This window comes from Equus przewalskii, chromosome 13 (assembly GCF_037783145.1).
Source record: "Equus przewalskii isolate Varuska chromosome 13, EquPr2, whole genome shotgun sequence".
NCBI lineage: Eukaryota > Metazoa > Chordata > Mammalia > Perissodactyla > Equidae > Equus > Equus przewalskii.
Window position 1 is genome coordinate 56,410,332 of NC_091843.1, and position 20,147 is coordinate 56,430,478.

The window sequence follows — 20,147 nt, forward strand, 5'->3', positions numbered from 1 at the left end:
TTATATAGATGCTCTATCACTCCTATACTTTGAAGACTTGACCTGGTTACACTTTTTAGCTAATAATGTAGAGTGGCATTTTATGTGGGGGTTAGATTCTGTCATGCATTTGTCAAAAATCTTGTCTGGTCAAAATCTTAAGTAGCTTTGTACTTACCTAGAAGATGTATTATATTATCACACATTGAATCCACCTTGTAAGTATTTGCTCCAGATTTGAATTGGGTTGCTGGTTCTTGAGCTGAAAATCATATGCACCTTTTGGCTTCCCTGTAAGCACCAGATTGAGTAGGATTGTCTTTCTGAACATGTAGAATGTGCATAGTTGATTCTAGTAAGTTAAATGTGTGCAATAAGACTCCGCTTTGAACATCTTCAGACATTTGACAGCGTGTGTATGTAACAGAAGAGAGATCTTAACTGAAATAACAGAGTGAAAACTCCTCTAGACTGGGCATACCTGAAGGGCAAGGACTGTGGCCTCCTTATTAGTAAGGAAGCACCAAGGACAGCCCTCTGTCCTTGGTTAAGGTGGTGTTAAAGACAAGCAGAAATGCCTGTGAATAGTTACTAGCACCTAAAATTAAGTGCCTTGGATTGTTGAACCAGTATAACTCCAGTCCACATGGTACGCTTTTAAGAAATACGTTTTCTAGGAAAGCCAACAATTAAAATTATACTCACTTTTATTAGCACAGTTCGTTATAAAGAACCTAGTTCAGGCCTGATCCTTGGGTGGATTTTCCCCCCAAGACTGCTTCATGAACTTTTAAAGGGAGTAAAATATGGCTGAAGCAATTTAAATCCCCCTTTTTGATAAAAATAGCTAGAAGCATGTTATTTTTTAGTGTATGGGTAGTTGGAGAACATGTTGAGCTTGTTTACTGTTGCATATTGATGCTGGATGACACATTGACTTAAAGAGTAAAATCTTTTAAGACTTGTAAAAGAAAATGGTGCAAGCAGTCACACATATAAATATATGTTATGTAGGTATGCATATTGCATTTATATATATTTTTTAAGTGATTCCTGCTATTCTAGAGAAGACTAGGAATGACTCTCAACTTTTGAAGTGCCAATAATTATTCAATAAACATTTATCTCCATAGTTTGATTTGTAGGTTTAGTTTCCCTATCCATTCATGTTAAATCTGTGGCCTTCCAAAAATGAGTCTGTTGGCAGATTTATACTGGCCCATCCCTGTTTTCATATATAACATCCTTTAGGGTCATGAGTTTTTCTAATCGAACGGGAAGCCAACAGCTTGGACCTTGCACTTCCTCCCAAATATCCAACGAGGATAAAAGTTCTGGAGCGATTTGTGGGCTGAATCTTACAAAGCTTGAGAGGTGTTCCCAAACTTTGGGGTCATAGAGTAGAAAAGTTTGGGTCGTGCGCTACCTAGGGAGAAATCAGAGAGAGAAAACGTTGCGTAAGACTTTCTTTCAACTGTGTAGTTACTACCACAGACCGGGTCTGCGACAGGCGCACGCCCCCTCCCCACCCTCCGCTTCATCTCACACCTCTGGGTCCCTTCGCGCCGCACGCAAATTGCTTCCGGGGCGCGGCAGACGTCGCTTCCGGAGCAACATGGCGGCCACGGAGGACGAGCGGCTGGCCGGGAGTGGGGAAGGAGAGCGGCTGGATTTCCTCCGGGACCGGCACGTGCGGTTCTTCCAGCGCTGCCTCCAGGTCTTGCCGGAGCGCTATTCTTCCCTCGAGACCAGCAGGTAATTCTTGGCCACAGTGAAAGGGGCGGGCACGGTTTCCGGCGCCGCGGAGCCTGAGGGCTAACGGGGAGACCGCTGGGGCTGCGCCGCCGCCCACCCGGCACGGCCCGGGGCTTGCCGTCCCCTTCGTGTCCCCGAGATGCGGCGGGATGGAGGAAGCTGGACGGCGGGGCCTTTTGGAATCTCCAGTTTCCGCCCTTTTCACTTCCCAGCCATTTTCCCTGTCAACTCTGAGCATCCTTTTAGCTGCCTCTCAGCCTGAGACAATTGGCCTCACTTCTTCCGAGTAGAAAGGAAAAAAGACAAAGCGTTTGTCGTCGTATTTTAGATAAGTAGCCTCTCCTGTGCTTCCCTTTTCGTCTCTGAAGTCCTTAGTTCTTAATTGAATGCCTGTATGGTGTTTGATGTGTAGGAGCGGCAGAGAACCTCTAAGGTGGGAGTAGAAATGAACTTTCCAGGAATTCTAAGTCTAACGATAGGAGAAGATCGGCGAAAGAGGTGCGATGGTGCTTGAAGCAGCCTGTTAAAAGTGTGTTTGCCTTGTAAGCTGGAGTTGGCTGAGGAGTGTTATCTGGCAGAGGCTAAGAAACTGAATTAGTCATTCAGAGTAAAAGACTGAAAATGAGAAGAACGAAAGGAGGCGGCGATCTTTGCTCTGCATTGCTGTGTTTTGAAGCGAGGCTCCAAAGCTCGTGGGAAGAGAGTAGATCGTTTTTTACTCTGATCTCTCTCCGCGTTTTCTGAACGCTTCAGTCTCGACGTATTTTGTACATTGCACGACTGGGTCAGTTTTGGAAGTTTTATAGATTGCTTCTGCATATGTGGTCAAGAACTGTTTATTGTGGTTGGTGCTGGAGTACGGCTGAACAAGAAAAGCAAGCCATTTCAACAGAATTCTATGGCATGTGTTAGTATAGGATTCATGGGAGCATATAGGAAGGGCAGGTTCCTAATCCAGGTTTCTTTGGAGAGACTTTCCCTAGTCGCCCTTTCCGAAAGAGACCACTTCCAATCATGGCCTGAAATTATTTATTTATTGGTTTATTTGTTTAATATCTTTCTTTCGCACTGGACTGTAAACTTCATGAAGGCAGAATCTTTGTCTATCTTATTTATGTCTATAACACTGAGGCTGCCTGCTGCAGTATGGTAACCAGTAACTACCTTTGGCTATTTAAATTTGAATTAGTTAAAATTAAATCAAGGGCTGGCCCGGTGACCCGATGGTTGAGTTCACCTGCTCCACTTTGGTGGCTGGGGTTTGTAGGTTCGGATCCCAGATGTGGACCTACACACCAATCATGAAGCCATGCTGGGGTGGAGTCCCACATACAAAATAGAGGGAGATTGGCACAGATGTTAGCTCAGAGACAATCTTCCTCACAAAAGAGAAAAAAATTAAGTTAAAAATTCACTTCCTGGGGCCAGCTGTGGCCAAGTGGTTAAGTTCCCCCGCTCTGCTTCAGTGGCCGGGGTTTCAGTGGTTTCACGGGTTCAGATCCTGGGCGCAAGCCTTCTCACCTCTCATGCAGCCATGCTGAGGCGGTGTCCCATATAGCAACTAGAAGGACCTACAACTAGAATATACAACTGTATCCTGGGGGCTTTGGGAAGAAGAAGAAAAACAAAAAAGATTGGCAACAGATGTTAGCTCAGGGCCAATCTTTAAAAAATTTGTTTTTAAACAAATTTTTAAATTTGTTTGCAGTAGCCGCCATATTTCAAGTGCTCAGTCACCTCATTGGCCAGTGACTTTTGTTTCTATTTCAACATTTCCGTTACCTCAGAAAGTCCTTCTGCACAGCGTTGTGCTAGGACCTTGAATAGTGTCTGGCATGTGAGAAGCACTAAGTGAATATTTGTTGAATAATGTGAGCTGAGGCCAGAAGGATGAACAGATTCTTGTTAAAGTAGGAACAAAGCATGATTTTTATATTCCTTTCTCCATCCATAGATATTGATTGACTAGCAGACTTAAATGAAGATTTCTAAAACTCAGTCCATTGATCATAATGGTATAGAATATTGAGAAAAATGTTGATAAATCAAATTTATATTTTGTGGGGATTAATTTTATGTGAATTCAAAGTATTTGGGTAACAAAAACCTTCCATCCTATTGTGATTGTTAAACAGTTGAACTTTGCTTGTAGCCATCATTATAGATCCATGGTTGCATTTTCAAAATTCCAATGAGTTTAATTGGTCTATTTAAAATCCCAACATGGACAAAACCATATAGATTAATGAATGTTGGCAGTAAACTATGTAATCCTCACAGCATAAGTAAAAGCAAACAGCAAAAATTGTCTGATTGGACAACTAATTTAACGCTTGATTTTATGGCTTTAGTATAATCTTCCAGGCATTATATATTAGATAATAGTTGTATCATAGTCCATTGGATAAGAAATGTTAATTATATCCTTTTTATGTCTCATGTTTGTCACTTGAGTAGAATTTTTTCATTGTTTTTGGTTTTCTTATGTCTCACTTAACCACATTGAAGATAACCTGTACATATTAGTTTTTGTAGTGATTTTTTTTTAAGCTTTTCAGTTTTTCTCTTTCTTGATTCACAGTCTTTACTTACCTCAGTTTAGCCTTAAGTCTTTTGTGGTGTATATGATTCATAATTGACTTTTAAGATGCTTGAGAAAAAGCTCCAGCCTTTTAAGCAAAGGTGACTGGTCACAACATTTCTACTAATACTAGAGTTTTAAGATGAAACAATATGTTGACTAAGTCGAAGTCTTAACCAGTATGGCAGTTCAGTTCCACACGCATTTATTGAGTGCCTACCATGTGCTTGGGCATGGGGATGTGGTCTTAAACCAATGATTCAGGTGTTCCTGTGTTCACTTGTTTTTACTGATGGATATAAACGACTGACATTTAGGAAGGCTAATAGAGTAGACATTTAGACACTTATTTTCTGACCCACCATTTTGGCAAAATTGAAAAAAAACATTTCATTGTTTCTTTTAGTCTGACAAATAGAAATAAATAACTTTTATTTTTCTAATAACAATGGCTTTTTGAAAACAAAAAAGTATGTTGTTTGTTGTTTCAGCCGAGGTTTTTCTTTTATATGTATTAACTTCTGAAAAGTGGTAGTTACCAGTTAGCTCAAGTGAATATTAATCCTTGGATTATGAGCTTTGTCAATTAACAGGTTTCTTTTTTATGAGTGGTTTAGAGAGGTATTTTGGTTTTGAGATATTGTTGCCATTTGTATTTGGATAATGGGAATTAGAATAGGCTTTTTTTATTGAGAATCAAAATATTGACCATTTTCTATTATGTTATTTTTACAGATCCAACTGTTCTAGAAGAAGGGTTTAGTCAATGATTTTATCTTACAAGACATTCACAATCTACTTAGTCTTTCTCATGGCCTTCCATATTCCCCTATGTATCCTGTGTTTTAACCACTCAGCGCCTGCCATCCCGCAGATAACTACTCTGTCCTTTCATTCCCTCCCTTATCTGAAGCATATCATAGTCTAGCAGTGTGTCTCTCAAAGTGTGATGGTGATAGTGGGAGGCTCTTAATCAGTGACATTGGGTGCTTATAAAAATACATGTACCTGGGCTCCTCTCCGGATCTACTGCATTGGACAATCTGTGTAGGCCTGGGAGTCTTCATTATAACAAGCATCCCGGGCGGTTCTGATGCTGCTGATCCCCTGAGCACACTTTGAGTGTGTTTGCAAAATGATTGTGTTATTCACAGGACATTCTGGAATCACCTAAGTGGCTCAACCTGAAGAGAGACAGGGCTCAGAAAAGGCTTTTTGGAAGAAGTAACCCTGGAGCTAAATATTAAAGAATGTGTTCAGTTTGTTGGGGGGTGGGGGGGGGCGGGGGGCGGTGGATTATAGGTAAATGGGCAATAAATAAAGACAATAAAGGCAGATACATGAGTGTTGAGCACAGAGACTTCCATCAGTTCTCTAATATTGGTTCAGAATGTAAGGCAGGTGCGGTAGGGATTTAGTCTGGAGGGGTAGACATGGGCCAGATCACAGACAGCTTTGTGGGCCATGTCTAGAAACTTGAATTTGATATCATGTAAGTGATGGGAAGCTGCCAGGTAGTGGATCTTCCTAGTTAGATATGCATTTCAGAGTGACCATTGGTCGTTGTATTAAGTGGGACAAGAACCAGAATCAGGAAGACCAATTAGGAAGCTGTTGCAGTAGTCCAGGAGCCAGGTGCTAGGGCACAAGAAGCAGGGATAGAAAGGAGGGGATGAAGGAAGAAGGAGCCCCAGGATTCTAGGGTTGGAACTGCCATCTGGTCTAGAGAACAAGAGGCAAAAGCAGCAGGTTGAGAAGGGGAGAAGGCATTTTCTGTGATAGCACATACCGTGTAGCTGCTTGGATATTTTTCCCTCATGATTTAACCTACTTAAGGTTAGGTGGCTTATTTTATTCATTTTTGTCACAACATCTAGTTTGTAGTAGATGTTCAGTAAATGTTTGTTATTGAAAAATTATTTTGCATGTTAAATAATTCCAAAGATGTGTGACTGTACTTGAAAATATTTACCAGGTGAATCAGCTATTTAAAAATATTACAGATGAAGAATAAGGCTTAAAATTGTAGAGTTCATGCAGTCTTTCATTCCGAAGTATTTATTGAGGTCTCTGTGCTGTATATTTTAACTTCATGATTATTTCTAATGTGTCCTCTATGGCTCTCTCTCCATTTCCACTGTTATCAGTTTTATTGAGTGTCTGTGTTCTTAGTTAATGTAGCTCCTGGTTTATAATTTTAGAACTCTTTGCAATATGATTTAGCTATAGCTCCACCTGAGATCTAGGCAGGAATGCAGTCCACTTTTAAAGACCCTTGGAGATGCCAGTAAAGAGATTTTAGTAGAAAGGGACACACCACGTGATCCAAAGTTTGGGAATCTGGTCATCGTCCAGAAATCAGTGTTTCCAATATACTTCCAAATGGTCGCTCACCTGCTCTAGCCTGACAATACACTACAAATTTAGTGGCATAGGAAAATCAGGTTAGTATGGCTAAATTTTCTTTTTCCACTATCCAGACTTTTTCTTTTTGTTCTTCTTAATCCTTGTTTATTTCATGCTGTTTTTTAAGCCTGAAAAATTTGTTCTTAAGCCTGAAAGTTTTGAGATTTTTTTGGAGACATCATTTAGTTTACCCCTCCCATCTGCAAACTGATCCTCTGGTGAAGCAACTTGATTTGGCAACCTCAGCAGGTTGTTTTATCAACAGCCTCATATTTTTCCACTGTTATCTCTGTCTTCCTTTTGCTTTTTTCCATAATAGTGCTTTAATCAACTAAATTATTAGATGCTTAATTTTATCTGATTGTAATCATTCACTTTATGGATAACAGCAAAACTGAAAACCCTGATAGAGCTCTCTAGGAGAGTTAGCTATAGTATTGCAGGTCTTTTAGTCAGTTAATTCAATAAATATTTGAGTGCATACCACGAACAAGGCAGACCTTGTCTCTTGAGACATTATCACCAAGAGCAGTGATTTTCCAACTTGGCTTTTGTTAGGTAGAAGTTTTTCCCTTGTCTAAAGTGTCATTTTGTTTTGGAGAAGAGTGGAATTGAATTCTTCTTTGCTTCTCCTCTTGTTATCTAATGGTTGCTAGCCCTTTCCAGCCAGAGATCAGAGAGAGAATTACACCCTAGAAAAAATGAGTTACTGTTTTCTCATTCCTCCCAAAGTTGGTAATACCATTCTAGATAATACCATTCTAGATACACAGGAAAGAAGTTAATTTATTGTATACAGTGGATGCCTTGGGGCATTAAGTCTTGATTCTCTTTTGGAATCTGTTAGAAAGGTTACGGAATGTGCCAAGTGGCTCTACTACAAGATTTTAGACCAAATAATTTGTAGTATTAACTTATCAGTATTAGTCATAGGAATTATTAGAATATGGAAGTGAGATAACCATGCTCAAACAACATTGTAGAATGCATCTCAACATGAAAGGAATGATATATAATAAACTCTGTATGTAAAAAGCAGTCACTAAGGCACTAGTTTTTGTGGAAGCACAAGGTTTAGATTTCTGATTTAGTATACAATCTTAAGGGGCGACATTGTTGCCTTATAGTTTTTCACTCCATCAAAGAATGTTTCTCTCTTGGAAAATGGAGCTAAAATGCATTAGTACTTTTTAAAGTGTTCCTTATTTCCCAAAATTCGTTAAAAGTATTTTTTCCAAGGGAGTCACTTTATTGGTAAATAAATTTGAATAAAGATGGATTTATTCTAACATTCCTTAAGAATTAACCACCAGCTATAAGCATAGTTGCTCTTGGCAAATTAGTGAAAATTGTGATTTTTATATATTTTCTAGCCTTTTGGCCTTATTTTACAGATTAGGTGCAGGGAAATCTCTTTTTTATGTCTACTTTTAGCCTTCAGGTTGCTAATATACTGGCTTCAGTGAATTCAGGTATGCTTCAGATGATTAGGATTGGTCTCTTAACTCCTAAATGTCTCTTTTTAAAAAATTGAAACAAGGGGGTCAGTTCACATGCTCCACTCGGTGGCCCAGGGTTGGCAGGTTTGGATCCCAGGCACAGACCTATGCACTGCTCATCAAGCCATGCCATGGAGGTGTCCCACATACAAAATAGAGGAAGATTGACTCAGATGTTAGCCCAGTGACAATCTTCCCCAAGCAAAAAGAGGAAGATTGGCAACAGATGTTAGCTCCAGGCCAATCTTCTTTGCCAAAAAAAAAAAAAAAATTTGAAACAAAACTTTGATATTATTAAATTATAAAAATAAATTGGGTCTTCTGGCTTTTGCAAGATGGGAGTATTGTTTAAATTGTAAAATTAGAATGAGTTTATTATTTTTCTGAACCAGGAAGACTTCAGTGGTTTGATAGTTAAGATGAAATTTTACGTTTTTTTCTTTTAGGTTGACAATTGCATTTTTTGCGCTCTCCGGGCTGGATATGTTGGATTCCTTAGATGTGGTGAACAAAGATGATATAATAGAGTGGATTTACTCCCTGCAGGTCCTTCCCACAGAAGACAGTGAGTGAGTTTTTAGCAGTATATTTTTAGTGTGACTAGTTGTACCTGACGTAATGTGTGTTGGACTAGGAAATCTTAGTATTTATTCATAAACTATTAATGTATTTTATTCATCTATGTTTTCCTTGTAATGCAACACTCCCATTCTGTTCAAATACCAAGACTTAACAAGTGTAGTCATTAATCTCTTGAGAGAACAATTTAGAGTCTTCTGGGATTAAATAGATTCACAGTTGTTGCGCCATGCTGTGTTGTGTACTTCTGCTTTGATGAATCTTGTTGATTATTTGTATTCCATGTTTATGTCCGAGTAGTTTTATCATATTCGATGTGTTTTTCATTCTCAAGCATTCTTTTTGTCTCTTCAGTGAAAAACTCTTTTCCATCAGAAAGTTTTATTTCAATCTCCTGGTTGTTTTCCCCCTACTGTTTCATTAGTAGTTCTTTAATGGTTTCTTAGCGCTCTTACTTACACTTTAATCATTTTTATGCTTCTTAAAACTTCATAAATTTTGATCAAATAAAGTCTCAAAATTCCTAAATTACCTGATCAACTAAACACACACGTTTTATAAACTCTATTGTTCACTATTAAGCGTAAAATACCTAACTTCAATTTACCTTTTAAAGGCTAGAAATTCTAACTTTGAAAAGATTAAACAAATAAACTCCCAGAAAAATCATGCAATTTTTATCATGGTCACCACTCACATGTCTTTTAAGAGTCAGCATTTATAAATTAACAGTGTGGTTCGTTGGTTGGAGTAATCATATATAAATCTCCCCCAGATGAATTTAGGAGAAATAATAGGCTAAAGCTTTATTTAGAAAGAGAGAGAGAAAAGAGGTTTGATCTATTAGTAGATGCTATTGCATAGAGTTTGTGGCTTTATACTTTATTGTTCTTGAAGTTCATTGTGTTTGTTTTTATATAACTTTTAAAATCTGTGCCTGTTGATGAATTCTTATTAAAAAATGATTAAGCCTTTTGAACTAGGTCTACCAGAATCTAAGACATAAATATCTAATCACTTTTCACCAGCTACATGAAGCAGCGTATGTGATGTATTGGTTAGTAATTATAGATTCTAACATGTTGTCCAGTAGAATTTATTGACTATTCTGCTAAACCTGTAGAGAAGGCTGTGATAGGGTCCTCACTCTCTAGGAGCTTTTGGCTGAGGTGAGGTCCCAGTGCTAGTCATCTGCAAAATGAAAGTAATTTGTATTTTCCCTTTTTACCAGCATTTTTTTTTCACTAATTTAAGTGAAAGTCTGGGGTTTTTTGCAAAGTTAGATACTAGCCAGATGCAAGGTAGTATTATTACAGCTTCTGATTTTTGTTTGTTTAGTAAGAATACATATGTGTCCTGATCAAATTATACACTGTAGTGTCTTAAAGAAATATATCTCACATAGTACAGATGGGGAATTACACACTGTAGTACATGGAAAGCTGTTCTGTAAGTTTTTGCTAAAATATCTTTTTTATTACTTTTAGGAAAAAATTTACTGATATTCATTCCCCTGAAATAAAATGGCCATTGTCTCTATAGAAAAGTGTGGACCCATAAACCAATGTTACCTCAATTAAAAAAAAAAGTTAAAAAAAAAATGAAAAAAAAGGAAAGAAAAGTGTGGACCATAACATTTTAGTGAGAGATCTAATACTATAGGTTACACTTACTAGAACATTGGTCACTTACTCACCATACTTCAAACTTTCTGTCTTTTCTTATAATTTTCCCCACTTTTTAGGGCTATTTACTGGTTCTGTGGTTGAGCTGTTTTTTTGTCTGTTCTTTACTATGTGTTTACTTTCCCCTTCTATTTTTTTTAGTGAAATGAGTTTTTTACAACAAAGAGAGAAGTTTTTTTAATACCTTGTTGTTTTTAAATAGCTGCTTACCTGACTCATTGTTTGATCTTTTGTTGTGAGAGATTTGCTATTATCTGAGCTTTCATATTATCCGTAATAATTGTGTTTGCTACAAACTCACTGGAATGACTAAAATGAAAAGGGTGAAGTAGAATAAGTGTTGATGAGGATGTAGCACAACTGGCACTCTCATCCAGTGCTGAAGGAGTTTTACAGCTGCTTTGGAAAACGGTTTGGCAGTCTTTACTAAAGCTGAACACATGTACCGTCTGTGACCCAGCAATTCTACTCCTAGTACATTCTCAGCGAAATGAAATCATGTGTTCACCAAAAGGTATGTACTAGAATGTTCATAGCATTATTTTTCACAGGAGCCCAGAAGTAGGAACTATACAAACTATCTGTCATCAGTATAATGGATAAATGACGTATTAGAATGGAATACTAGGCAGTAATGGGAAAGAACAATCAATCTATAACTCCGTGCACAAATTTGGATAAATGTCACAAACATGTTTGGAAAGAAAGAAGTACATAGTGTATTATTCCATTTATATAAAGTACAAAAATAGGCAAAACCAGTCGGAGCTTTTGGGAGTGACTAGAAGGAATGAGGAAGGAGCTTCTCGGGTGCTGTCATGTGCTTCTTCCTGAGCTGAATGCTGGTTGTACAGGGGAGTTTACTTTGTATGAGTTCATTGAGCAGTTGTGCTTTTCTTATGTTTATTATACTGTCATGAAAGCTTAAAATTTTTTTTCTTTGAATTGGGATCGGTACTCACTGTCTCTTTTGAGACCCATCAGAATTCTCTTTCCCATTGAATTGTGAAGTCCATGGACTTCATTGGTTTGAAGCCCATTGCTATTTTTTTCAATCATTCCTGCTTAACTGTTGGTTAAAATATTTTTGCTTACATCCGAATTGTAAACTTCTGGAGGGCAGAGAATGTGTCTGTCTTACATTTCTTTTCCCTTTCAGTGCCTAAAGTATTGTTAGATATCAGCAGTTGTTGGACTGCTATTATTCACCTGTACCTTCTCCAACTTTACTGTTCCTCTTTTCTGTATTCTCACATTTCACCTAGAGCATCCGGAGCATCCTCTGGCTCCTCAAGTATTTTCTCATTCATAAGGCATTTGAAGGCTGAGTAGAATATGCTTTCTCTAAATCATAGGTCTGTATTTGTCCCACTTTGTTATATCACATAAAATCTTAGGGAATTAAAAAATCCGAAAACATTAAACAAAATCTGGAGACCATAAAGGAAAAATTTGATAGATTTGACTAAATATTTTAAAATGTTATCAGTGGAAGATAAAGTTAGATAAGTGATAGACTTGGAGGAAATTATGGCATATATATAATAGACAAAATATTATTATCCAGACTATGAGAAATTATTTAAGATTGAGAAGAAAATGACACATTGCCGTTTAGAAAAATGACAAACTTTATGAAAAGGTTCGCAAAAGAAGTACAGATAGCCAGTAAATACATGAAAAGAGGGTTAGCCTTACTAGAAATCAGAGAGATTCAGTAGAAACAATGATATTACATTACTTTTTACCTAACACCTCAACTTAGCAAAAAGTTTTAAAAAGTTGGCAAGTGTATGGAGGAAAGAGAAATTTAATATTCTTTTGGTGGAAGTGAAAATGTTTACAACATTTTGAAGGGCATTTTAGCAGTATTATTTTTTTACTCTATCTGACATATTGTCACGTGTGTTGTACTGCGTTGAATAATGGCCCCAAAAAGATATATTCACCAGGACCTCCAAATAACTTTATTTGGAATAAGGATGTTTACAGATGTAATTAAGGTAAAGATCTCAAGATCAATGGCTGATGTCCTTATAAGAGGAAGGAGAGGGAGATTTGAGACACAGAGGGGAAGGCCATGTGAAGATGGAGGCAGAGATTAAAGTGCTGGGTCAGCACACTAAGGATCGCCAGGATTGCCCACAGCCTCCAGAAGCTCAGAGAGAGGCATGGAACGGATTCTCCCTCAGAGCCTCCAGAAGGAACCGACCCTGCCAACACTGTGGTTTTGGACTTCTGGGCTCCAGAACTGTGAGAGAATAAATTTCTGTTGTTTAAAGCCTCCAGGTTTGTGGTAATTTGTTACTAACCCCGGGAAACTGAGACATGTGCACAAAATGTTTGTTTTGGCATTGTTTATTACAGTAACAAATGAGAAGCAAAATAAATGTTCACCAAAAGGGAAACAGTTAAATAAACTATGGTCCAGTAAAGAATACTGTGCAATAGTAAAGTGATTGAGGTAGACCTCTGTATGTATTGATGTGAAATTGTTCATCATGTGTGGTTAAATGATAAATGCCAACTTGTACAGAGGTGTTTTGCTTAAATAATCTTGGGATGTAAATATATAGGAAAAACTGAAAGGATACGTAGAAAATCTTTGTGGAGGGGGGAGGTAGATGGGAACAGAAGAGGAGGATGGCAGGGTACTGTTTGAATGTTTACAGTATGTTTCTGTATTTAAAAATTCAAGTTAGAAAAGCTTTAGCTTAACTTCTCTTCAAAACAAAAAAAAATAAAACTGAGCTTAAAGTTATATGGTTATACACAAATATTGATGTTTTGCTAATGGCAGAAATAATGGTTTACATTATTTAATATTGTTTTCAAAGCACTGTCAAATATACCATCGAATTTGTTCTTCGCCTAATCTGCCTTCCCCAGAAGAGGAAAATGAGAGGCAGAGTGATTAAGAGACCTGCCCGAGGTCACACACGGATGTCAAGTGATAGAGTTGGACTAAAATCCCAGGCTTCTGACTCCAAGTCCCAATGCTGCTTCACTGTTGAAGTATATAGGTCCCTGGTGGAAACTATTTATATATATATATATATATATGTATATATATATGTCATGTATACCACTTAAGTACATTGTGAATATTTCATCACAATTAACCCTGACCTTCCGCTTAACTCCAGGATTGTGAAGACGCTAGTAGTACCCTGCTAATAAGTGTGTGGTCAGCCCATTGGAGTATTGGAGCCTTTCTCATCAACCTCAGGAGGAAGATTTAGGAAACACAAGAGATGAGGCTGGGAATTGTCTGTTCCCTTCTCTGATCAAGGGCACAACCAGAAAATTTTAGAGCTGAAACAGAGCAAGGAATATTATAGTCCATCATTTTATAAATGAGGATATTAAGGTCCAGAGAGATTAGTAATTTATCCACAATAATATAGCTAGTTAATGCTAGAGGCAAAATTAGAATACAGTTTTCTGTTTTCTAGTCTTTTGATATTTCCATTACTGGGTATTTCCAATACTGGTTAAGTGCAGTAGGTACTCTGTTTATCATGTATGTTTTTCTGAGATATGGCTTTTTTTAATGAAAACTTAAGCTGTCTTATGGCTCTAAAGGAACATAGTTCTGGTATCTGTTCCTTAATAGATCCCATAAAATTTTAGGATTAAGTGTTTGGAAATGTAGGTAAAGTGGTTTAATATTAAAAGGTAAAATGTTTAATGATTTTATTTTTTTAGTAGATTTTACAGTCAGAGTGCTGTCCTTTTCTAATAACATACTTAAAATGTAAATATAGTTTTATTTGGCTAAATTGAGCATGTTCCACATTTTAAAAATTATAGAGCACCTGTTTTGGAAGCATTATAGATCAAGCATTTTTTGCTAAGATAGTCCCACAGTGGTTGCTTTATGTACCCCAGCTGTCCCTGGGCCACACCACAGATCTTTCACAATCCAACTGCAATTCTAAATGAAATGCTGTTAAATCTCTACTCTCTGTGAAAGTCTCCCACATGTGTTTTCTTTAATTGGTCTAGATTTGATTCTGAAACTAATCTGTAAAATTTAGAAAATAGATATAAAAAACTTTTTTAAGCTATAGAATTTTTTATTTACTTTGTCTGGGTCTCTCTTGATATCCTGAAACAAGGAGTTGTGTAATGTATGTCCTTTTACTGGGAAATCTTGTGTTTCTTGAGACCGGTGAGGAATTATTTCTATTGTCATAAAATGTAAATGTCCATTTTTACATAAAAAATTTCCACATTCCTCACTTGAATTCTGTTTGCTTAGGTCAGACATCTAACTTTTAAAATGGAGATTAGAAAGTTAAGAACATCTCCAAATGAGGTTTTGAATTATAGCATGATCACTGTTAATAGTGTGGTGCTATTTTAGCCCAAGAATTGTCCTTTATTAGAAGCACCTAAGTATAATTTTTAACATATTTTCATTTTATCTTTCACAATAAAGTTTTCTCTTAGAGAGGAAATATGCCACTTTCTTCTTATGTAAAGCAACTCCACTGATTAAAATGTCTTTTTAAATGCTCATTTCAGTTTTATATCGTACAAGTTTATAACCATTTTCTTTGTTTTCCTAAGAATTTCTAAATGCACTGTCTTTTTGATGCTTGACATGTAGTTGGTGTTTATTATGAGTGTAATTGTAAAACTGTAAGTTAAAAAGTGAGATATGACCCAATCATCAGGCAGGAGTCAGATTTGTAGCTTAACGATTGTCTTTCACGAGGAGGCACACAAATAAAGAGATTGTTTTTCCTTTCAGTTGATAGCTAAACACACTATATTCTCTAATAACACATCCTTCTACATTCACATAAGCACACATACGTATTACATCCATGTAGTTGTTTCCATTTTTTCTGCTTCTCCTTTTCTTCCCATCTACCCAATTTCATCTTTCTGAAGTAATCTGGATTTTTGTGATATTTTGCTATCTGAACTCCTTCCGTGTAACAGGATAAACTGGTTTGACTTCATGGCTCTACAATGGTGGAGGATGCATTCATCAAATCAGTGGTTCTTCCTTCTGGCTGTGTATCAGACAGGATTGTTTTTCTTTTTTATATGTGATTGTCCAGGCTCCACTCTCAGGGATTTGATATGAACCTGGCTTAGGACCAAAGAAACATAGACATTTTTTCAAACTATTCAATTGTTTCTGTGGGCAGCCACAGCACACTTTGTTTTGCTGCTACTGAATAGGAACACTAGATGGTGCTATCTAATTACTGCCAAAGAAGTTCAGACTTTATCCTGCGTATACATCCAGTTGTAAATTTGAAATGAATTGCGTATTTATACTTTAATAATTATGAATAAGTAAGCTTACTAGAACTATAAAGGAAAGCACAAGGGCAGACAGATCTTGACAGGAAACAGAAAGGATCGCTAATGAGTTTTTAAGATGACAATTTGCACTCTCCTTTTGAAAAGGGGCTAAAAGGCATTTGTGTTTTAAAGAAGCTTTCCTTGAGAAATTACAGCAGAAGCTGTTCGTTTCTTCCTATTTCTCTTTTGATAAAATCCAATTAACTGATTTTAAATGGCTACTGTTTATTGAGCCGTGGTCACTCTCCTGAGCTCAATCTAAATATGTCCTTTAACCCTTAACAAGAACCCTACAAGATATGCTTGCAATATACTACTGTTCCTAGTTCAAAAATGGAGGGAACTAGCTCAGAGAGGTTGTTACTTGCCTACTGAACCCAGAGCTAGTAAGAATAGAATCTTGAATTTGATTCCCAGTGTCCATGCCACAGTCTCCTAACCTTATGTGGTATTTTTGAGCATCAATATTTTTGCTGCTTTTCAGAAAATTATTAATTTAAATAAGCTGAAAACCTAGAAATGAACAAATAGAAATGCCATTCACTCATTTACCTCTAAGGAAATGATATTTCATTCAGAAACAAATACATATTTAATCTCTACTGTATGTCAGCTTCTGTGTAAAACACCTGGCAGAATTATCTAACTTAGCAGGGGGCTCAAGAAAGGCTTCCTAATGGAAATAGAAACTCAGACCTGAAACGTGGAGTCAGAGCTTTCTTCCATCAAAAGTAGAAATGGGATCAGATTTTTATAGAGGACTATTAAAAAGTCAGTAGTTTGAAAGTATAACCTTTAAAAAGGCAATCCTAGGGGAAAAAAGGAAAGAACTGATTTCAAAAATTTAAATCATAATAGGAAAACATTTTAGGCTTCAGATAAAATGCAGGGCTTAGGAAAATGCTCCTTTGAAAACAACCCCTCCCCTGAGTAGGGAGAGATGGAAACGAGTGAAGATAAAATGATAAAGGCATCCACAGCTTGGTAAGGAAGGGATTATTTTTAGATTTTAAAAGTATAACATTACATCCAGTTTGGAATGTGGAAGAGTGGTAGGCAAATTTTTAAACATGTCCCCCTCCCCCCAGAATTCCTGTGCACTGGTTATTCAATCAAACAGTAATCTAGGTATAATAGTCCCTGCTTCTTCTCTGTGAGGGATATGTTCCAAGACCCCCAGTGGATGCCTGGAACCGTGGATAGTACTGAACCCTATATATACAATGTTTTTTCCTACACATACATACCTACGATAAAGTGTAATTCATAAATTAGGCACAGTAAGAGATTAACAATAGTAATAGTAAAATAGAACAATTATAACTACACTGTAATACAAGTTATGTGAATGTGGTCTCTATCTCTCAAAATAGCTTATCGTACAAATTTAATTCCTTTTCCATCTTAACTAAGCACTTATCATGCGCTGTGGCCACAACTTTTTCAGTTTGAGCTGTGACAACAGACTTAGCACAAATTTCTTTTTCCTTTTTCACGATTTCACAGATAGAAGGTTCATTCTTACCATAGATCTTAGCAACCTCAGCATACAATTTTTTTCTTATTAAGTTGAGAACTTTCACCTTTTCACTTGAAGAACTTTATGGCTTCTCTTTGGCATATCCAAATTGCCAGTGTCACTACTCTTGCACTTTGGGGGCATTATTAAGTAAAATGAGGGTTACTTGAACACAAGCACTTCAATACCTCAACGTGGCTACCAAGTGACTAAAGGGCAGATAGCGTACACAGCGAGGATATGCTGGACAAAGGGATCATTCATGTCTTGGGTAGGACAGAGTGGGACAGCACAAGATTTCATCATGCTACTCAGAAAGGCGCTCATAATTTAAAACTTATGAATATTTATTTCTGGGATTTTGCATTTAATATATTCAGAGCCCAGTTGACCACGGGTAACTGAAACTGCAACAATGAGGGGACTACTGTACTACACAGACTTGCAGATGAAGTTAAGGTTACTAATCAGCTGATCTTAAAATATGGAGATTATCTTTAGCTGTTATGTAAACAGGTGGGCCCAGTATTATCACAGGAGCCCTTAAAAGGAGAAAGCAGAAGAGTCAGTCAGAGAAATGCAGTGGAAGAGGGCAAAAGAGAGATGCTGCAGAAGGGGAAGCCAGAGAGTCTAAGCATGAAAAGAATTTGAGCACTGTTGCTGGCTCTGAGATATAGAGACGTATGTGCAAGAAATGGCAAGAGCAGCCTCTGGAAGCTTAAGGAGGCCCCACTTGACAGCTAGCAAAGAAACGGAGACCTCAGTCTCACAACTGCAAGGAACTTGATTCTGCCGAAGAACCTGAATGAACTTGGAGGCAGATTTTCTCGCAGAGCCTCCAGTAAGGAAGGTAGCCCTACCGACATCTTGATTTTAGCCAGGTGAGATCTGCCTTGAACTCCAGACCTTACAGAGCTGTGAGATAATAAGTAAGTGGCTTTTTTATCTTCTGAGTTTGTAGTAATTTGTTATGGCAACGATGACTCATAACAGAGAACAAAATTCACCCTTGTATCATCCCACAATATTATTTTGTTTGTTCCCTTCTGAGCTTTATTGATAAGCACCCTTTGCTTAATTATAAACATGATAATGCACATATGTTTGTATTCTACTTTTTCTCTTAACTTGATGATATATGTTTCTCCGTGTTGCTACATAGATTTCCCTAATTATTACTTTTAATGGCAATTATACATCGCTTAATGACAGGGATAAGTTCTGAGAAGTGCATTGTTAGGTGATTTTGTAGTTGTGCAAACGTCATAGATTGCACTTAGACAAACCTAGATGGTATAGCCTACTACACACCTTGGCTATATGGTACTAACCTTATGAGACCACTGTTGTATATGTAGTGTGTCATTGACCGACATACAGTGCGTGACTGTGTAATGTTCCTTTTAGTAGATACAGTATGTTATCCTTAACCTGTGTCGCTTATAAATTTTCACTGATACTGCAGTGAGTGTTTCTTTGCATATGAGCTTTCTCCTATTTGAAGTTATTAGAGTAGATTCTCAGATGTATCATTACCAAGTCAAAGGGTATGAGCACTTTTATCATTCTTATGTAGTGGCAAGTCTTAAATGGGCTGCCAATTTAAAAGTCTTTAGCAAGGATAAGAGAACCATGTTCATCAAAATCACTATTAGATGGTATCCTTTTTAAGTAATTTTTTTGTTAATAGGTGAAGATGCTTGGTGGAAGGTTTTAAATTTAGTGGCAAGGTTTCCTAAATTGTTCAAAGAATTAATGTATAAGCCAGTGTTGTAAGTATTTGGGGGGATATAAAGCTGAATAGAGTACAGTGCCTGATTTGAAGAAATAGAAGAGTGAAAACCAGTTGTTGTGAATTAGTCATGTACCTGTCATAAGAGATGTGAAGCTGGTTCCTCATATCAGAAGCTATTTTAAATCAACTTGATTTTTTTAATTGACAATGCATGCACAGTCTGCTGAAACTACATTTCTATCTTCTCTATCTATCATGCTGGTTTTCTAATAGCTACCAAAACCATAATTATTTTCTTATTGTGGATACAACTTTTTTCATTTTTTTAATTTCTTTTTTCCAGCTTTACTGACATATTATTGACATATAACATATGTAAGTTTAAGGTATACAGCATGATGGTTTGTCACATGTATAGTATTTGCAAAATGATTACCACAATAAGGTTAGTTAACACCTTCATCCCCTTACGGAATTGCCTCTGTGCTCTGTGTGTGTGTGTGTGTGTGTGCATGTGTGTGTGTGTGTGTATGTGTATGGTGGTAACATTTAAGATCTCTCTTAACATCTTTCAAGTATATAAGATACTGTTAGTTATAGTCACCATGCTGTACATTAGATCCCCAGAACTTATTTATCTTATACTTAGAAGTTTGTCCCCTTTGACCAACATCTCCCTACTGGCAACCACTGTTCTACTCTCTTTGTACAAGTTCAGCTTTTTTAGATTCCACATATAAGTGAGAACATGTGGTATTTGTCTTTCTCTGTCTGGCTTATTTCAGTTAGCATAATGTCCTCAAGCTTCATCCATATTGTTGCAAAAGCCAAGATTTCCTTTTTTATGGCTGAATAATATTCCTGTATATATTTTCTTTATCCATTCATCCATCAGTGGACACTTAGATTGTTTCCATATCTTGGCTATTGTAAATAATGCTGCAGTGAACATGGGGGTGCAGATATCTCTTCAAAGTAGCGATTTCATTTTCTTTGAATGTATACCTAGAAGTGGGGTCGGTGGATCATATGGTAGCTCTGTTTTTGATTTTTTAAGGAACCTTCATACTGTCTTCCATAGTGG

The 20,147-nt window shown here is 37.1% G+C and overlaps 1 protein-coding gene across 1 annotated transcript in view; it reads left to right on the forward strand.

Moving 5' to 3' along the window:
* The first annotated feature begins 676 nt into the window (after window positions 1–676).
* The window catches only part of PGGT1B (protein geranylgeranyltransferase type I subunit beta), a 47,816-nt gene continuing 28,345 nt past the window's right edge, over window positions 677–20,147 (forward strand). Inside the window, exons 1-2 of the mRNA XM_008513896.2 lie at window positions 677–1,734; window positions 8,667–8,785. Coding sequence (XP_008512118.1) covers window positions 1,595–1,734; window positions 8,667–8,785 — 259 coding nt within the window. The 5' untranslated portion in view covers window positions 677–1,594. The remainder of the gene's footprint in view (window positions 1,735–8,666; window positions 8,786–20,147) is intronic.